The sequence below is a fragment of the Leptopilina heterotoma genome, unplaced genomic scaffold (genome assembly GCF_015476425.1).
Source record: "Leptopilina heterotoma isolate Lh14 unplaced genomic scaffold, ASM1547642v1 Lhet_52, whole genome shotgun sequence".
Taxonomy (NCBI): domain Eukaryota; kingdom Metazoa; phylum Arthropoda; class Insecta; order Hymenoptera; family Figitidae; genus Leptopilina; species Leptopilina heterotoma.
The window spans coordinates 793,977-812,928 of record NW_025111114.1 but is presented as its reverse complement, the minus strand read 5'-3'; the positions used below and the strand labels follow the sequence as shown (position 1 = coordinate 812,928).

Here is an 18,952-nt window from a genome sequence, read left to right as displayed (position 1 = left end):
TGTTGAAACTTTTTTTGACACCGGTCATACGAGTTTATTCAAAAATATTTACAACTGAGTCATAAGTCTATTTATTTTCTCTAAAAATATTATTAATATAGAAATGTAATTTCAACTCTGGTTAAAAGCGTCAAAACATCACGATTTTGAGGTTATGTCAAATTTTTTTTTCGTTATTAATTTAAAATGTTTAAAATCCATAGAATCCACATAGGTAATTAAAAGAAATAATTTGTTAACCATTTTTAAGTATTAAGTCTTTAATTTACGAAAACAAATTCAATTTTTTGTTTTTTAATAATTAAAGGTAATATAATATATAAGAATATTGTTACTGTAACTTCTTTAATAAATTATTATCTTCATTTCAATTCAATTATTATTTTCTAGATTTTTTAACTACAATTATTTCTTAAATCAATTATTTTTAATAACTTTTGACAAAGTTCTTTGAGAATTTTAAAATTCATTTGTTTATAATTCAATTATACGTGAAATTTTGATTATTTGAAAATTCTTCACCTACATTAGAAAATAAAAATAATTTTGAAAGAATTTCGATTAAGTTTATTGAAAAAAAAATTAATTGCATAGAATTTGTAATTAAAAGTATGGAAAATTCAAATTTTCAAAGATTTTAGTTTGAAACGTTTACAAAATTCAATTATTTCTAAAAATTGCAATTATTAGTAACTTCTCTAAAACTCAATTCTTATTCATAATTTTATCAACAAATTTTTAAATAATTGAATTTTTTTGACGAATCTTAATAAAATTCTTTAAGAATAATAACATTTTTCGAGAAATTCGATTAAAATTGAATTAAAAATAATTGAAATTCTGAAATGAGTTTTATTACATTTATGAACATAATTTAATTATTACGAAGAATTTTATAAAAAAAAGTTTCAAACAATTGGTTGTTTTCGAAAAAATTTAAGGAAATTCTATTTTTAATAATTGAATTTCTGTGAAATTTTCATTATTTTAGAAAATAATTGAAATTTTGCAATGAATTTTATTAAAATTTTTGAAACTAATTAAATTATTGTAATGAGTATTGTTATTTATGAAAATAATTGAATTTTGCAATGAATTTTATTAAAATTCCTGAAAATAATTGAATTTTGTCGAAGAATTGTATTAATTTCTGAAAATAATTGAATTTTGCAATGAATTTTATTAAAATTCCTGAAAATAATTGAATTTTGTCGAAGAATTTTGCTATTAGTTTACAAAGATAATTGAAATATTGACGAAAATTTTTTTTAGATTTTTTGAAAATAATTGTATTTCTGAGAAGAATTTTATTAATTTTTGAAAATAATTGAATTCTTGTGATGAATAATATTAGTTTTGAAAATAATTGAATTTTTCAATGATTTATATTAAAATTCCTGAAAATAATTGAATTTCTGCGAAGAATTGTATTAATTTCTGAAAATAATTGAATTTTATTAAAATTCCTGAAAATAATTGAATTTTGTCGAAGAATTTTGCTATTAGTTTATAAAGATAATTGAAATGTTGACGAAAATTTTTTTAGACTTTTTGAAAATAATTGAATTTCTGGGAAGAATTGTATTAATTTTTGAAAATAATTGTGGCAATCCTGCAATATAATTACATAAAATTTTGTTGTAAATTTAATTTTTACAATCATAATAATTAATTCAACGTGTATAAAAATTAGTATTCATAATTCGTGCAAAAAAAACGTCTGAGTTTAAAAAGGCAAAAAAATTAAATTATATATTCAAACGTTATAATAAATAGATAATTTTATAAGGTATTTCTTTTTATTACAGATGTTTCATTACGTTAACATAACAAAGTTCTATACTTTCAAGGTACATGATGATCGTTACAATATGACGTCTACCTGTGAGATCTTTAAGGACCAAACGTAATGTTGGTGTGCGATTTATTAACAAAAAAAAAAATTGTCTCGATTCATTTATGAGAATCGTCTCTGGGGATTCATATTAAGGAAGCTAATTTCATTTAAATCTACACCACAATCTAGTCGTTGTATGTTAAGTCATCTAGTTTAAAAGTTGCTTTTGTTTGTATTTCTTTTTTTACATTTTAAGGCGTGTTTCAAACTTCTTAATAAATTCATTGTTTGCAGTTTACAAAAAACATTTCACACTCAATTTTCTCTTGCTATTTATCGATATATTAGAATACACTTGATTCCCTAAATCAAAGATTAAAATATTAGGGAAGAATAAATTTTTTATATTGTTCGACAAAAAAAATTATACACAGTATGGAAAAATATTCTCAAAGAAAAATTTGTGATTATTTGAAAATTTCGATTATTATTTACAATGTTTGCACATTTATATGAATGATTTTTTATAGCAGATGAATAATAAAGAAAAGCTTTTGTGAAAATTAATAAAATTAGAAAACATTCAGCAGAGACGATTCGCAACTAAAAGAATCGCAAAAAAAATATATACAAAGCAAAGTGTGAATTAAAAAAAATTAGAAATTGAATTTATTTTATCGAAAATATTGAAATTTTCAAAAATGATATGTTTTTTCGTCATTAAAATAAATTATTTTATTTCGAAATAAATTAATTCTCGTTTATTTAAAATATAAGAAAAAGTTCTGAATTTTTTTCGCTAATGGAAACTTTGTAACAAAAAAAACAAAAGCCAAATAAAAATTTATATTATTATTTTTTTTTTATTTTTTTATTTTTTAATAAACGCTTGGACATCTTGATAAAAGATTTAAAGCGATCACAGACAGAGGCATAAAACACGTGGGCGAGAAATCTGTGATTGGCAAGACGACAGCGGATTCTAATACTTTTCTAAAATTTCTTTTTTCATTCAATAAGTTTTAATCCGCCATGCAACTCTCTCATTTTTCTCGCCATTTCTATATCATTATAATAAGAGACTTTTCAATCGAATTTTCCTTTTTTCTATCACCAACTCTGTGTTTAAATTTTCAAAAAAATCTTCCTATATATGGAAATTATTAGTTGAATTAGTAAATTAATTAACTTTAAAGAAATCAATTTCAAATAAGAATGACTTCATCGATAAAAAATAGTTTACAAAATCCGTGCATTTTAAAAAACCTACGTTAAAAAAATTATAGGAAAAAATATAAAAAGGGTTTTTCTTCTTTTGTTTTCTGAAAGAAAAAAAATCGCACGTGTTGTAATTTCTTATTGGCACCACGTAGAAAAAAAATTCTTTCTCACAAAAATAGAAATCTAGCGAAATTTTTGTTTTGGAAATTTTATAAACTTAGTTGAAATATTATCTATGAAAATAAAAATACAAAAATTTCTCGTACCAGCGATTGTTACATTATTTGCAAAATAAAAAAATAGGAAGCATGACAAAAAACAAGTGCGGTTTTTTTCAACCTCTCGATCACAAATCTATTGGTATAAAACGTTATTTTAAAATTGCCGTCTTATACATTTGAAGGCACTGTTCAGGGGTTTGAAAATTGAAGAGAAAAAAATGTTTTTTTTTTCAAATTTGCACACAGAGTTTGATAATAGAATTTTCTCGATTTTCAAGACTCAGCACAATCCATATCACAAAATTGAAAATAGAGCAGGTTCAAGGTTTTTCTCTTCGATTATTGTTCCTAGTGACGAATAATCGAAAAATTGGGTCTGTGATCGGGACATGGAAATGCGTTGTCAGCGTTTAAAATTCAGGTTTCACTAATTCTTCTCACGTTTTTATTAAATATTACCAGTAACGCTATATTACACAAACGCTTATTAATTTAGAGGCACATTTGCTAAGGGTTTCGGTGCTTTTTTTTTGTTACTGAAAAGTTGCTCCCCCCGGACACGACAAATAAAATTTTCTTTTTCAAATTTTTCACTCGATTATTAAGCAAATTGTAAATAATTAAATATTTCTTGTATTTAAATAAAAAATTATATGGCTCGTGATTTATTTATTTGATTATAATCAAGTAATTTATTATTTTGAATAAAAAAAACTTTTTGTCGATAATGAACTGTGTATAGTTTGCTAAGACTAAAAAAGTAAAAATTTATTTTCAATTTTCAGCCTTTTTGACTAAAATTAGTTGTTCTAACTAGACAAATATTTTAATTCATTTAAGACTAGGGACGTTTTTGGAGAATAAAAGATCAAAACTTGAGAAAAGCGGAAAAAGTTTTGCGTTATTAGGAAGACCTTATTATTTATTTTCTAAAAATGCTCCCGATTGGAGAAACCTGAATTCCAAACGCTTTTTTTTACAGCACTGGTAACATTTACATCTCGAGTTTTTCACGGAATGTTTTTTTTTTGCCTTAATAAACTTGTCAGGAGTTTCGTCAAAAAGTTTCGAATGTTTTAAAAAGAGTAGAAAAGAAATTCCCGAGTTGTAAATGTTTCGTAAAAAACGTGTTGAGGCAGCTAAAGCATCTAGACCACAGAGCGTTTTTAAATTTTGCATGCGCACGACAAAACCTGCCACACATTTAAAAAATGATTGGACTAATCGCAACAGATTTATCGCGATAAAAATAAAAAAAAAAGGAGGTTCAGCCTTCTTTTCAAGTGTTCATTTTAAAAAGGTCCTTTGGAACGTAAGCTCAATAAGTAATCTCATGATTAAGTCGTTCCCGCCGAAAATCGCTCGCCAAACCTTGGAATCCAATTAATTTTTTTTCCAAGGGAAACATAAAGATTCTATAATATATTTTTTTTTTATCATAAAACTGCGGTACGTCATTTGGAAAATTTAACCTGCCGGATTCACCAGATCACGAAAACAGTCATGTTAACTCCATAAAGTTTAGATCAGGCCCTCTCTTCTTGATCCAAACATGTGGAGTCGATTGTTGAATCACAAAAAATATGGTGTGGTGATTATTGGAGGAATCACACGCTCCGAATCTGGCACCGCTTGAAATAGCACCGGTTTTCTATCGTCCACTGTTGTGAATTGCAATATACTCGCAATATTACCGCAACGATAACAATAATTCGGCGCTGACCACACTGTTATTAATTTATCATTGAACATGTACCTATAACCTAAAATTCGGTAAATTTATATTTTAGTATTGAATATTAATTGAAAAATACTATCAGGGCTCGAACCAATGAAAGTATTTAAAAATACGGACTTTACGGATCAAAAATTAAAAATTACGGACCAATTACTGACAAAAATATAACCAATCCGAGTCAATAAAATTCTTGCAACGAATTTTATTTCATTTTTTTAAATAATTAAATTCTTTTGAAAAATTTGATTAAAACAGATGATATCGAAAGTCATTGAATTGAGGAAAATTTTTGAAAATAATTGAAATTTTGTCAAGAATTTTATTAAAATTTTTGAAAACAATTGAATTTTGGAGAATATTATTTATAAAGATAATTGAAATTTTGAAGAGAATTTAAATAATTTGTGAACATAATTGAATTTCTGTGAAGAATTTTATTACTTTTGAAAATAATTTAATTTCTGTAATCATTTGTAACTTATTCAAAATTCAGGTTTTTTAGGGTATCTAAAATTTTTTAAATTATTAAATTTTAAAATGTTTTTATAATTCTCTTTTAAAACAATTATTTTTAATAATTTTTAAAAAAATTCTTTGCAAATTTTCAAACCGATTTGTTTACAATTAAATTTTACAGAAATTTGTATTATTCAGAAATTCTTCAATTAAAATATTATCTGTTAGAAAATAAAAACTACAAATAATTTTAAAAAAAATACAATTAAACTTTCTCAAAAAGAAATTAATTCTACAGAATTGACTTTATCAACCAAATTTACGGACCTTTACGGGATTTACGATCCTAGTTCGAGCACTGACAAATATATTTTATTAACATTAAAATTTAAAAAAATATACCTTCTTGGACTAATTGATGCGCTCTACAAATTAATTTCAGGTCATTAATTTCCGTGAACATGTGAGTTGCCTTACTCCCAAAGAGCCAACCCGCTCCACGTGGGCTCACAGTCCACGTGTCAACGTCATCAGGATCTGACCAAACCAAATCACAAAATGCACCTCTATGCGGTATTTCCTGATTTCTTTCAATCGTTCTAATTTGATCTAATGTCCTAATTAATGGAGATAAACCACCGTGTACACATAGAACTTGTTCATCGATTAACTGCAATAAAATAATGAATATAATATATTAACTCGCCAACAATACAGAAAAATAAAAAATAATTTTTGTTTACTTACGGCAGCAATTGTGAGCAGATCAAATACCCTACAGCAATATTTCCATGCATTCGCATTTCCATATTTATTTTGACACTCGTCTGGAATTTAATTAAAAAAAATAGCGCTTTAAAGAAAAGTGTGAGGAAAAGTAGTATTTTCTAATTGCCACCGTGCTTGAATGTCCTGCTGTTACATCTAAGACTCAATAAATTTTCCGTTGCTCTATTAATTACAAAACTAAATGGTGTCTGCTCTTCGCAATTGTTACTGAGTACCAAAGATGCTCTCAATCGAATGTAAGATTCATTACTACAACGAAGAATTATCTTCTGATTAGAATCATCGTACTTGAGAATCTCAAATTTATCCTTGCATCCCTCTTCGCCGACAAACTGTTTCAAACACTTCATTATGCAAGTTTCGATTATATTCGAATTCACCGATATTTGAGGTTCTTTTATAATCACAGAAATTTCTAAATAATACATTTTAATGATTTTTAGAAACTTTCGTTTGTTGTTCGTTCGAAATTTTAGGTTAGTTTCTTAAAAACATGTGCACTTCCGGCGTTATAAACATAATTATGCAATATATTTACAAATTGCAATTAAATAAGTATAACACTAAATTATCATTTAATTCAAGTATTCAAAGGGTTCAAGTATACAAAATATTCTCGAACAATTTGAAAGAACCGGAGAAACCGCAAAAGAACCACGTTTTCGAAAACTGATAATTAAACACTGTTGCCAAATTGAGCACAAAAAAATGGCACATGCGTAGAAAAAATGCCGCGTAATTTAAAAAAGAATGAGTAATGATTTTTGGAGCACAAGAAGCACAAGAGACACTATAAGGAAAAACTAAGGTGGCAATTATTGAAACAAAAATAGTTTCATTGCCGCAGAAGAAAAATTTGAAAAGAAATTTAAATTCTTATCGATTCAAAAGTGAAAAATGAATAGGAAAATAGAGAGCTTACCATAAAATCCATAAACGTGCGTAATTTGGCGAGACTCGTGATTTCCTCGCAATAAAGTTATTCTGTTGGACCATTTTGCCTTTAATGTCAAAAGACGAGTAAAAGTTTCTAAACTGTAATACCCTCGGTCCACAAAATCTCCCATAAATATGTAATTTGTATCGGGAATGGGACCTCCATTTCGGAAAAGTTCCTCCAGATCGTAAAACTACAAAAAATTAACTTCAATTAACTTCATTTTTTTTAAAGGAATTTATATTTATTATTAAAAAAGAAAACTAAATTTTAATACGATTTCTAAATTATTTTTCGACTTTTACAATTTCAAATTCTAAATTTTTCATCAATAGAAATTCACTAAAAAAATATACTTCTTTTGTTGAAAAATACAATAATTATTTTTAAATTTTCGGATAAAAACTTTGCAAGATTTTAATAATTTTCAGTGCAATTTTTAAAATTCAAAATATTGAAAAAGAAAATCTGAAGAATTTTTTTTTGTTTAGTTTAAAGACTTTTGAAGATAAATAAGAAAAGTTTGAAGATTTGTCGTTTTAATCATCTAATAGAGAGTACAACTGCAATTTACCAGGAGCACAAGAAGAGAAAGTTTTAATAATAAATAATACAGATTTACAATAACGAAAAAATTGATGCCATATCGTAAACTTTGATTTTGAGGTTATAAAAAATAATTTAAACTAACCTGGCCATGAATATCTCCACAGACGGTTACAGGTGTAGAAACTGGTTGAATATTGGACTCCTCTAGCAGTAAATCACAAACAATGTCACAAAGTTTCTGTTTTTTGAAAAGAAAAACGAATTAATAAGTGATAAGCAATAGGAAAATGTACGTAACCTATAAACTGTCATGATTGCAAACATCGCAAAGATTTATCAAAATTACAGCAAATATAATAATTTCCAAATGTGGAAAAATGGAAAAAAACGTTGATTATTTACCTTGAGATCATTTTCAGGTAAGTATTTGCATTCTTTAGCAATATCTATCCATTTATCGATGTCTGACATTTTGCTTTTGTGACGTCAAAATTTCACCGTAGCATTTACTTTCTATACTATTGTAAATTTTCGCAACCAAGTAAAGACAATTTGAAAATTTAAAGTGTTGAAGACAACAATTTACTCATTCGTGATTCAATGAAAAAGAATATATTCTTTAATAAAAAAAACGGCTATAGCAAATTACTCTGATTATTATGTGTATACATTATTCTGAATTTGTGTATGACTGTATGTGTGACATTAACACATAAAGTGGCGTTCACATTGTTCACATTAAATAGAAATAGTTCCAGTTTCCAAGACTAGAGGGACAAGAGTGACTAGAGGTGCTGTCATTTATCTGTCAAAATTGATCAAAATAAATGGATACATGTTAGATTAAAGTTTTTTATATTATTAAAAAGAGGTGTAGATTTACGACCTCAAAAATTGTATGTTGGGTGAGTTTTCCTTTTTTTTTAGTGAAGTTTTTATCAACAATTAACAATATAGTAATGTAGGAAATTCCGGTTTGACGGGAAGTAAAATTAGATAAAGACCCCTATGTTTGATTAACTTCTGCCGTTGATAATTAGTATTTAATGTATGTTAAGACGAAAATACATGTGTCTGGAAAACATATGTTTGTTATGCTAATTTCTAAGATCGAAATCAAATTTGTTTTCGGCCTCTTAAATATACTTAGTTCTCCGAACGTAACACTTAACCTCACATGTGAAATTCTTCAATAGTTTCAATCAGAAATAAACGTGTTTTAAATGTTTTACAAAATTTATTTTTGATTAATTTGCCCTAAAGAATTGAAAAAATTGTTTCTACATTTTCCGTAGCTTTTTTATTTTAAGAGTGAAAATTAATTAAATTTTTTTTTGCAGCACAATGTCAAGTATATATTTTGTCAGTTATTTACTATTCCTGAGTGTGTGCTTCGGTGAATATGAATGGAAGACGAAGAGACAGACGATATGTGGAGGATTGTTTCCAAAAATTTTCACAAGTTACGCACCATTGGGTAATTTAACGGAATATTTGTTTTACACGCCAAAAGCAGATATAAATAATTTGAAGCAATGTGTCGCTGATTGTTGTCAACAATCGCAATGTAATGTTGCTATGATTCATAATAGTACATGTTATAATGTACGTTGTGCAAATTCGAAAATGTGTATACCATTATATAGACCAGAATTTGCGAATAATAATCCACCGAGTATGGTACTCGTTAAGCCAGTAGAGGATGATGAAGAGTGGCAAGATATTTTAGAAATGGAGGATACAGAGTGAGTAATATGAGATTATCTCTCATTTGCATTACATTAAGTCACGAGTATATAACTCAATAAATTCAAAATTAATCATTTAAATATAAATTAATAATTCGAAAAAAATAATTATTTTCTCAACAATGGAAAATTAGGGAAATTTCAATAGTTTTTTCTTTTTTTTACAGGATTGGCACAAATATTTTAATTTTGTTTTTTCCTGACTTTTCCCGGATATCCAGAGAAAATTTTCACTTTTTTCCTGACACTAAAGAATTTTTACGAAATTCCAGTGAAATTTTAAATCTAATTTTTATTATTTTTGGGCCCTTTAAAAACACTTTACTTATTTACTAGTCTCCACTCATTGGTAAAAATTCTAAAAATTATCAAAATTTATCAAAAATTCGAAAAACCGAATTTCTTAAAATTCAACAGTTTTTCTTCTCTTTGATAGTATTTTGCTTCATTATTTTTGGGCTCTTCAAAAACACTTTACTTAATTAATAGTTACCACCCTTTGGTAAACAATCTAAAATTATGAAAAATTCAAAAAACCGAATTTCTTAAAATTCAACATTCTTTCCTCTCTTTTATGGGATTTAGCTTCATTATTTTTGTGCTCTTGGAAAATACTTTACTTATTTAATAGTCTCGACTCTTTGGTAAAAAATCTAAAATTATCGAAAATTATAAAAAATTCAAAAATCCGAATTTCTTAAAATTCAACATTTTTTCTTCTTTTTTATGGTATTTAGCTTCACTATTTTTGTGCTTTTGGAAAATACTTTACTTATTTAATAGTCTCGACTCTTTGGTAAAAAATCTAAAATTATCGAAAATTAACAAAAATTCAAAAACCCGAATTTCTTAAAATTCAACATTTTTTGCTCTCTTTTATGGGATTTAGCTTCATGATTTTTGTGCTCTTGGAAAATACTTTACTTATTTAATAGTCTCGACTCTTTGGTAAAAAATCTAAAATTATCCATAATTATCAAAAATTCAAAAATCCGAATTTCTTAAAATTCAACATTTTTTGCTCTCTTTTATGGGATTTAGCTTCATTATTTTTGTGCTCTTGGAAAATACTTTACTTATTTAATAGTCTCGACTCTTTGGTAAAAAATCTAAAATTATCCATAATTATCAAAAATTCAAAAATCCGAATTTCTTAAAATTCAACATTTTTTGCTCTCTTTTATGGGATTTAGCTTCATTATTTTTGTGCTCTTGGAAAATACTTTACTTATTTAATAGTCTCGACTCTTTGGTAAAAAATCTAAAATTATCGAAAATTATGAAAAATTCAAAAAACCGAATTTCTTAAAATTCAACATTTTTTCCTTTCTTTTATGGGATTTAGCTACATTATTGTATAGTCTCGACTCTTTGGTAAAAAATCTAAAATTATCGAAAATTAACAAAAATTCAAAAACCCGAATTTCTTAAAATTCAACATTTTTTGCTCTCTTTTATGGGATTTAGCTTCATTATTTTTGTGCTCTTGGAAAATACTTTACTTATTTAATAGTCTCGACTCTTTGGTAAAAAATCTAAAATTATCGAAAATTATCAAAAATTCAAAAATCCAAATTTCTTAAAATACAACATTTTTTCCTCTCTTTTATGGGATTTAGCTTCATTATTTTTGTGCTCTTGGAAAATACTTTACTTATTTAATAGTCTCGACTCTTTGGTAAAAAATCTAAAATTATCCATAATTCTCAAAAATTCAAAAATCCGAATTTCTTAAAATTCAACATTTTTTGCTCTCTTTTATGGGATTTAGCTTCATTATTTTTGTGCTCTTGGAAAATACTTTACTTATTTAATAGTCTCGACTCTTTGGTAAAAAATCTAAAATTATCGAAAATTATGAAAAATTCAAAAAACCGAATTTCTTAAAATTCAACATTTTTTCCTTTCTTTTATGGGATTTAGCTACATTATTGTATAGTCTCGACTCTTTGGTAAAAAATCTAAAATTATCGAAAATTAACAAAAATTCAAAAACCCGAATTTCTTAAAATTCAACATTTTTTGCTCTCTTTTATGGGATTTAGCTTCATTATTTTTGTGCTCTTGGAAAATACTTTACTTATTTAATAGTCTCGACTCTTTGGTAAAAAATCTAAAATTATCGAAAATTATCAAAAATTCAAAAATCCAAATTTCTTAAAATACAACATTTTTTCCTCTCTTTTATGGGATTTAGCTTCATTATTTTTGTGCTCTTGGAAAATACTTTACTTATTTAATAGTCTCGACTCTTTGGTAAAAAATCTAAAATTATCGAAAATTATGAAAAATTAAAAAAACCGAATTTCTTAAAATTCAACATTTTTTGCTCTCTTTTATGGGATTTAGCTTCATTATTTTTGTGCTCTTGGAAAATACTTTACTTATTTAATAGTCTCGACTCTTTGGTAAAAAATCTAAAATTATCGAAAATTATGAAAAATTCAAAAAACCGAATTTCTTAAAATTCAACATTTTTTCCTTTCTTTTATGGGATTTAGCTACATTATTGTATAGTCTCGACTCTTTGGTAAAAAATCTAAAATTATCGAAAATTAACAAAAATTCAAAAACCCGAATTTCTTAAAATTCAACATTTTTTGCTCTCTTTTATGGGATTTAGCTTCATTATTTTTGTGCTCTTGGAAAATACTTTACTTATTTAATAGTCTCGACTCTTTGGTAAAAAATCTAAAATTATCGAAAATTATCAAAAATTCAAAAATCCAAATTTCTTAAAATACAACATTTTTTCCTCTCTTTTATGGGATTTAGCTTCATTATTTTTGTGCTCTTGGAAAATACTTTACTTATTTAATAGTCTCGACTCTTTGGTAAAAAATCTAAAATTATCGAAAATTATGAAAAATTAAAAAAACCGAATTTCTTAAAATTCAACATTTTTTGCTCTCTTTTATGGGATTTAGCTTCATTATTTTTGTGCTCTTGGAAAATACTTTACTTATTTAATAGTCTCGACTCTTTGGTAAAAAATCTAAAATTATCGAAAATTATGAAAAATTAAAAAAACCGAATTTCTTAAAATTCAACATTTTTTCCTCTTTTTTAAGGGATTTAGCTTCATTATTTTTGTGCTCTTGGAAAATACTTTACTTATTTAATAGTCTCGACTCTTTGGTAAAAAATCTAAAATTATCGAAAATTATGAAAAATTCAAAAAACCGAATTTCTTAAAATTCAACATTTTTTCTTGTCTTTCATGCCATTTAGCTTTATTATTATTTGAATTTCTATTCAAGAGAAAAAATGGAAAACAGAAAAAATTTTGAAAATTCTAAAAATTCCAGGCCTTTTCCATGATTTCCCTGATTTCCAGAAGCCTTTTAAAAATTCCATACCATTTCCATGATTTCCATGATTTTCAGATTCTGTAGGAACCCTGAATTTAATCAGATGTTAATAAAAAATTCTTGAAAATAATTGAATTTTGTCGAATAATTGTATTAATTTCTGAAAATAATTGAATTTTGGAATGAATTTGATTAAGATTCCTGAAAATAATTGAATTTTGTCGAAGAATTTCGCTATTCATTTATAAAGATAATTGAAATTTTGACGTCAATTTTTTTTAGATTTTTTGAAAATAATTTAATTTTTGCGAAGAATTTAATTAATTTTGGAATATAATTGAATTCTTACTATGAATATTGTTATTAATGAAAATAATTGAATTTTACAATGAATTTTATTAAAATTCCTGATCATAATTGAATTTCGCTGTTTATAAAGATAATTGAAGTGTTGACGAGATTTTTAAAAAAGTTTTGAAAATAAATTAATATAATCATTTCGAATAATTTTCTTTTCCAGCAATAGACTGATGGATGTGGAAAACATAAATCACGCAGTTTTCGGGTTCGATGGAGTTCGATGCATAAATGGCCAAACCGATTGTGCAGAAAATGAAATCTGCCGGAAACGAAATACAAAATCGGAATTTGGTATCTGTGAGTGTTCGCGAGGATCTACTAGAAATATCGCCGGTGAACTTCTTTTTAAATTCTTCTATTCAAAAAGATTAAAAAATATTCTATTAAAAAATTGAGACTTATTTTTAAATTAAGAATTTAATTTTTCTTCTTTACATTAATTAGAAAATTTAATTTTCCTTCTTTAAATTAATTTAAAAATTCAATTTTCTTTCTTTAAATTAATTTAAAAATTCAATTTTCCTTCTTTAAATTAATATTAATTATATTTAATTTCCCTTATTTGATTGAGTTCTAGTTTTCTTTTTTAAAATTATTTTTAATTGGCAGGATTATGTACACAAAGTGAAGAGCAGGAAAATCGCGACTATGGAGTCACGCCGGAATATGCACAATATCATGGGACAAAAGAATCTGGTGCGTCGTCGATAAAACCCCCAATGAAGCAACTATTAGTTTCTGCCGTATCGAAAGAAGTGCGACTTCCTGAAAATGAAGTCACACTGTCGGCTTTTACAGTTCCTGCTGAATTGTCAGGGGAACATTATAATTATGCGTGGAGCCTCTTGAGTCAACCGGAAGGACACACAGGCACTATGACAGATCAAAATAGTAATACAGTTAAATTAAGTAACTTGTCTGAGGGCTTGTATAAATTTAAAGTCGCCGTTAATAGTCCAACTGCTTATGGAGAAGCTTATGCAAATGTCAGCGTTTTACCACGTAAGTTTTCATTAAAAATCTTATCATCATTTTATGGAAATGAACTTAACTATATTTTTTATTATTAACTATATTAATATAATTATTATAATTATTGAAGGAGAAAAAATATTTTTTTTCGAAATCCCCTTGTAGAGGACAAGTGTAAAATAAAATTTGTGATTTTTGTAGCAAAACGGATAAATCAAGCTCCGATTGCAATAATTTCGCCAGCATCGCAAGTCGTGAAACTACCAAATACCGGAGCCGTTCTCGATGGATCTTCAAGTAAAGATGACGATAAAGTTATTGCCTACCATTGGGAACTCCAACAAGGACCTATTGGCTATCAACCTAATCTTGTCGACACGCCTACTCTTCAACTCGACAATCTCATTCCCGGAAATTACACTTTCAAGTATGTTTTGTTCTTAATTTCCTCTTTAAACTTATAAACGTTTCCCTTGATTTCTTTCCTTTTCTTTTCCTTCAAACGAACCGATTTTTTACTTCTAACTTTTTTTTTCCTTTTGTTAGTTATTTACTATATAAATGTAGATATTTCATTATAAAATTTCCATTTTAAGTTTTTCACTCAGAAAAATTATTTTCGTGAATAAAAAACTATAAAGAAAATGAAAAATTAAAAAACAATGAAATGAACGAAAAGTAAAAAAAAATTATTTTCTACTTTTAGATTAACCGTTGAGGATTCGGATCACGCGACAAATTTCACAGTGGCAAATATAACTGTCCTGAAAGTGACTGATTATCCGCCAAGTGCGAATGCAGGACAGGATATAATTATTTACTTACCGCAAAATACTTTAACGTTGAATGGAAGTTTGAGCACTGACGATCGAGGAATCGAAAGTTGGCAGTGGACAAAAAGTCCATCGGACCAAAATAAAGCGGTTGATATGCAAAATACGCGAACGCCGTATTTACAATTGTCGAATTTAGAAGAGGGAATGTACACGTTTGTTTTGAAAGTCACTGACAATTCGGATCAGTCGTCGACGGCGGAAGTTCATGTTTTCGTTAAACCACCCACTAATAAACCTCCAAAAGGTAAATTATTGCAAAGAAGTCCCATTATTTACAAAATTAGTTAATTAATTATTAATAAATATTAATAATATTTACAATTACAAAATTGATTTTTTTACAGCAAATGCTGGAGATGACATAACAATTGCTCTACCACAAACTGAAACTGTTCTGAATGGCAGTCGCAGTAAGGACGATATTAAAATTGTTTCCTATCATTGGGAACAAATACGGTGAGAATATTTTTACCAATCTGAAAAAAATATTAACAACCTAATGAATAAAATAAAAAAAATTAATAATCTAATGAATAAAATAAAAACAGTTAATAACCTAACGAATTATTCATTGGTTATTAATTTTTTTATTTTACTTTATTCAACGAATTGTATTAATGGTTAATAATCAATTTTTCAATTAAGAGGACCCAGTAAGGCGGAATTTCGTGCAGTTAACGAAAGTATAACGAACATTACGAAACTTACTAAAGGAGATTACGAATTCAAATTAACTGTTATTGACGATAATGGAAATAAGGATTCTGATAAAGTGAAAGTGAGAGTAACGCAAAGTAAGTATTTTCATAAATTAAACATCAAAAAATAGTAGAAATTTTAAAATTTATATTTTTTCAGCGAAAAATGCTCCGCCGAAAGCAAACGCCGGCGGTGATCAGACATTTGTTGCTCCAATTGCGGCTGTGATATTAAATGGTTCACAATCCAGTGATGATTTAAGAATAGCGCAATGGTTATGGACTCGAGAACCAACGAGTCTTGCTATTGGTTCTATCGTTGAGGGAACTGATAAATCTCCAATTTTAATAGTCAGTATTTTTATTTATTTAAACCTAAAAATTTAATTTATTAAAATTACAGAATTTTAATTTATTTTTTTTTTTGTATTATATATTATTAAAGAAATATACATAAATTTCTTGGGATGTTTCGTTTCACTTCACTTGAGTAAATTCTTAGAAAACTATAACGAATTAAAAATTTTCGAAAGATTTTTTCATCAAGAGCTCATCAAATGAAATGTTTCTTTTTCAGCTAACAGACGTTGTTCCAGGCAGATATGTTTTTAAATTGAAAGTAATAGACGATGATGGTCTCACTAATGAGGATACAGTCTCTGTTATTATAAAACCTGGTAAAAATTGAATTAACTAAATTCTAAATATGAATTTAAAATTTTGTTCAATCACAAAATGATTCTTCAAATTAAAGAATTTTTATTTTTGATTAAAGTAAAGTAGAAGAAAGTAAAAATATTTTAATTTAATATAATTCAAATCGATACTTTAGTTTTTAAATAATAAATTCGATTAAAATTACGCCACGAATTATTTAATACGAATAACGTAAACTTTTTTCAGATCCACAACTCTATAATTTAGTTGAGCTGACGTTAAATGTTGGAGCTCATTTAATAACTGAATCACAAAAAAATTCTCTAGTTGTCAAATTACAAATGTTGCTTCGCGAGGAAGTGACAATTGTCGTTCGAAACTTAAAATCAGAGCCAAGAACTGGAAAACTCATTATCTTTTTCTACGTCGAGAAAAAAGATGGAAAATCAACAATGACTGGACCAGAAGTTGTTGACAAATTGAAGGAGAAAATGAGACAAGATTCGGGAATTTTACAATTGTCAGTTGCTAGAATTGAAACTGCCAAATGCCAGAATAATTGTTCCGGTAAACAAATTTAATTATAATATATTATATAATAATTATAATATATATTATAATTATTTCCTTTTGAATATTTTATATATTTTTTTTTATCTATTTTTGATAAATTTTTTATTCGTTTTTTTAACTAAAGTGGTATTTTAAACAATAATATGAAAACATTCTATTTAATAAGAATAAAATAGTATTTAAATAAATAGTAATAGCAAATTTTTAATTAACGAAGAATTTTTAATTATTAACTACCAAGAAGAGTGGAATAAATTCGAAATTACAAATTTTTAATTATTTTCTCCATTCAGGACACGGGGGTTGCGATGAAGAAACAAGAGAATGCATGTGCGAGGCATTTTGGATGCAAAATCTAATTCAAAAATACTTTGGCAATGGTGAATCGAATTGTGGTAAGAAATTTATATGTAAAAGATTTATTCCTTTGATTCGCTCCAATTTTTTCGTTTAATTGTAAAATAAATAAAAAACCATTTTTTACAGATTGGAGTATTTTGTACGTGATAATAGCTTTACTTTCTTTGGTTTTATGCTGGGTGGGATTCCTATGGGGATTAATATGTTTATGCCAGAGAATTTGTACTGGAAAAAAGCGAAATTCTCGCTCGAAGAAGAAACCGCCTCGTTATTCACTTCTTCAACCGGACGCTGATGAAGAAAGCAGTACATGTAAGTTTTCAAAAATTTTCAATTAATTTTAAATTAAATTATATTTAACATTTTCTCCATAATTTTATTGATTTTATTTCGATTAAATTCGTTTAGATTTTGAATTAATTCAGTAAGAAAATAATACAAGGTGTCTACAAATTTCTCCTTATAAAATTCTTATTAAAAGACAATTAACTGAAAATTATTTTTCAAGATTAAAATACTTCGATTGTGTAATAAGATAAATTTTCGTTTATCGAAAACAATTTTCTTTTTAGTCTCGCCGCACAAAATGGTTTTATCAGAATCAGACACGGATTCAGATGATGTTTTATTCGAGCATCGAAAGGGAAAAGTGAACGGCTTTGCGAAAAATGGCAAAAACCGAAATGGATTCATCAAAAGTGGCTTGAAAGTGAAAACATGAGGTAATTAACATTTTTCTAAATGAGACATATTTTATCATCATTATTTAATTAATCGAAGCAAATTTGTTTTACAGGAACAAATTAATAAACTGCGAGTGAGTTTTGCCAAAAAAAAAGAACATAAAAATAAACTAGTCAGTGAAGAGCTGTCATTCTCAAATCACAAAAATGAAGAAGAATAAAGAGAGGAAAAAGTGAGACGATACAGTGATAAAGGGAAATATTTTATTTCTCTACAGTCGACATCATTTGTAAAATAATTTTTAGTGAATACGCAAATAAGAAAGAAAGGATTGTCTCTTTCTCTCTCCATTATTTTAATAACGTACTTTACAATAATGTAATTCACACATTTGTATAATAGGTACGTATATAATAGTTACATAAGTAATGCATTGACTTTTTTTTCTTTTTTTTTTTATTTAAAAAAAAATCGAATGCAAAAAAAAAAAAATTTCATATGCTCCTCACAGATAGTTTAAATCGTGTATACAATATTTCAAAAAAAAAGAAAAAGAAACCGTAAAAAATTGGATTTTAAAAAAATCCTACGATTAGATTTATCTACTGTTAATTAAAAAAAAAAGTTTTTATCTTTGCAAATGTGATGAAAATTTTTTTTTTCTCAGGAAAATATTTTTCTAGTCCAATTTTTAACTTACTCTACTCTAATTTACTTACTTTTGCTTAAAAACTTGAAAAGTGTGTAAAAAATTAAGAAATATAGAATGGTTTCGTATCGTGCCAAATTGTTATTTGAAATATGTAGAGTATTTTTTTTTTGGTTAAATCAACAGTGTCTGAAAGATACTTTTCTAAATTTTGTCTAGTGTATTTCGAATATGTAATATTTAATATGCATTTATCGATCAATGAAAAAGGAATTTTACTGTAAATCGAAATTCAAAATGAACAATATTGTGTTTATTGTTAAATTTTTCTTTTAATTATTTATTTTTAGATTTTT

At 26.4% G+C, this 18,952-nt stretch overlaps 3 protein-coding genes and 1 long non-coding RNA gene across 5 annotated transcripts; 2 read left to right on the top strand and 2 right to left on the bottom strand.

The window, feature by feature from the left end:
• Window positions 1-22: 22 nt before the first annotated feature.
• On the top strand, window positions 23-2,056 carry LOC122508086. Of its 2 annotated transcripts, none has more exons than XR_006302189.1 (2): window positions 23-151; window positions 1,809-2,056. It is a non-coding gene; the product is annotated as an uncharacterized LOC122508086 (long non-coding RNA). The 2 variants fall into 2 exon arrangements; XR_006302190.1 differs by having other exon boundaries at window positions 83-214.
• A 1,107-nt stretch (window positions 2,057-3,163) lies between these two features.
• Window positions 3,164-8,438, bottom strand: LOC122508081 (serine/threonine-protein phosphatase 6 catalytic subunit). The gene is made up of 6 exons (XM_043621179.1): window positions 8,151-8,438; window positions 7,891-7,986; window positions 7,185-7,392; window positions 6,221-6,300; window positions 5,876-6,143; window positions 3,164-5,042 (listed from the first exon to the last, which is right to left on the bottom strand). The coding sequence occupies exons 1-6, from the start codon at window positions 8,217-8,219 to the stop codon at window positions 4,852-4,854; spliced, it is 912 nt and encodes a 303-aa protein (XP_043477114.1). The 5' UTR covers window positions 8,220-8,438; the 3' UTR covers window positions 3,164-4,851.
• On the bottom strand, window positions 6,307-7,163 carry LOC122508083. Its single transcript, XM_043621181.1, has one exon. It carries the CDS (start codon window positions 6,688-6,690, stop codon window positions 6,361-6,363), a length of 330 nt encoding a protein of 109 aa, XP_043477116.1. The 5' UTR covers window positions 6,691-7,163; the 3' UTR covers window positions 6,307-6,360.
• Window positions 8,439-8,506: 68 nt separating the features above from the next.
• On the top strand, window positions 8,507-18,090 carry LOC122508078 (dyslexia-associated protein KIAA0319-like protein). Its single transcript, XM_043621176.1, has 15 exons — window positions 8,507-8,653; window positions 9,089-9,493; window positions 13,328-13,500; window positions 13,777-14,169; window positions 14,341-14,566; window positions 14,846-15,219; window positions 15,320-15,431; window positions 15,621-15,769; window positions 15,834-16,024; window positions 16,251-16,350; window positions 16,577-16,897; window positions 17,197-17,298; window positions 17,390-17,575; window positions 17,836-17,985; window positions 18,060-18,090. The coding sequence occupies exons 2-14, from the start codon at window positions 9,093-9,095 to the stop codon at window positions 17,982-17,984; spliced, it is 2,877 nt and encodes a 958-aa protein (XP_043477111.1). The 5' UTR covers window positions 8,507-8,653; window positions 9,089-9,092; the 3' UTR covers window position 17,985; window positions 18,060-18,090.
• Window positions 18,091-18,952: the final 862 nt, after the last annotated feature.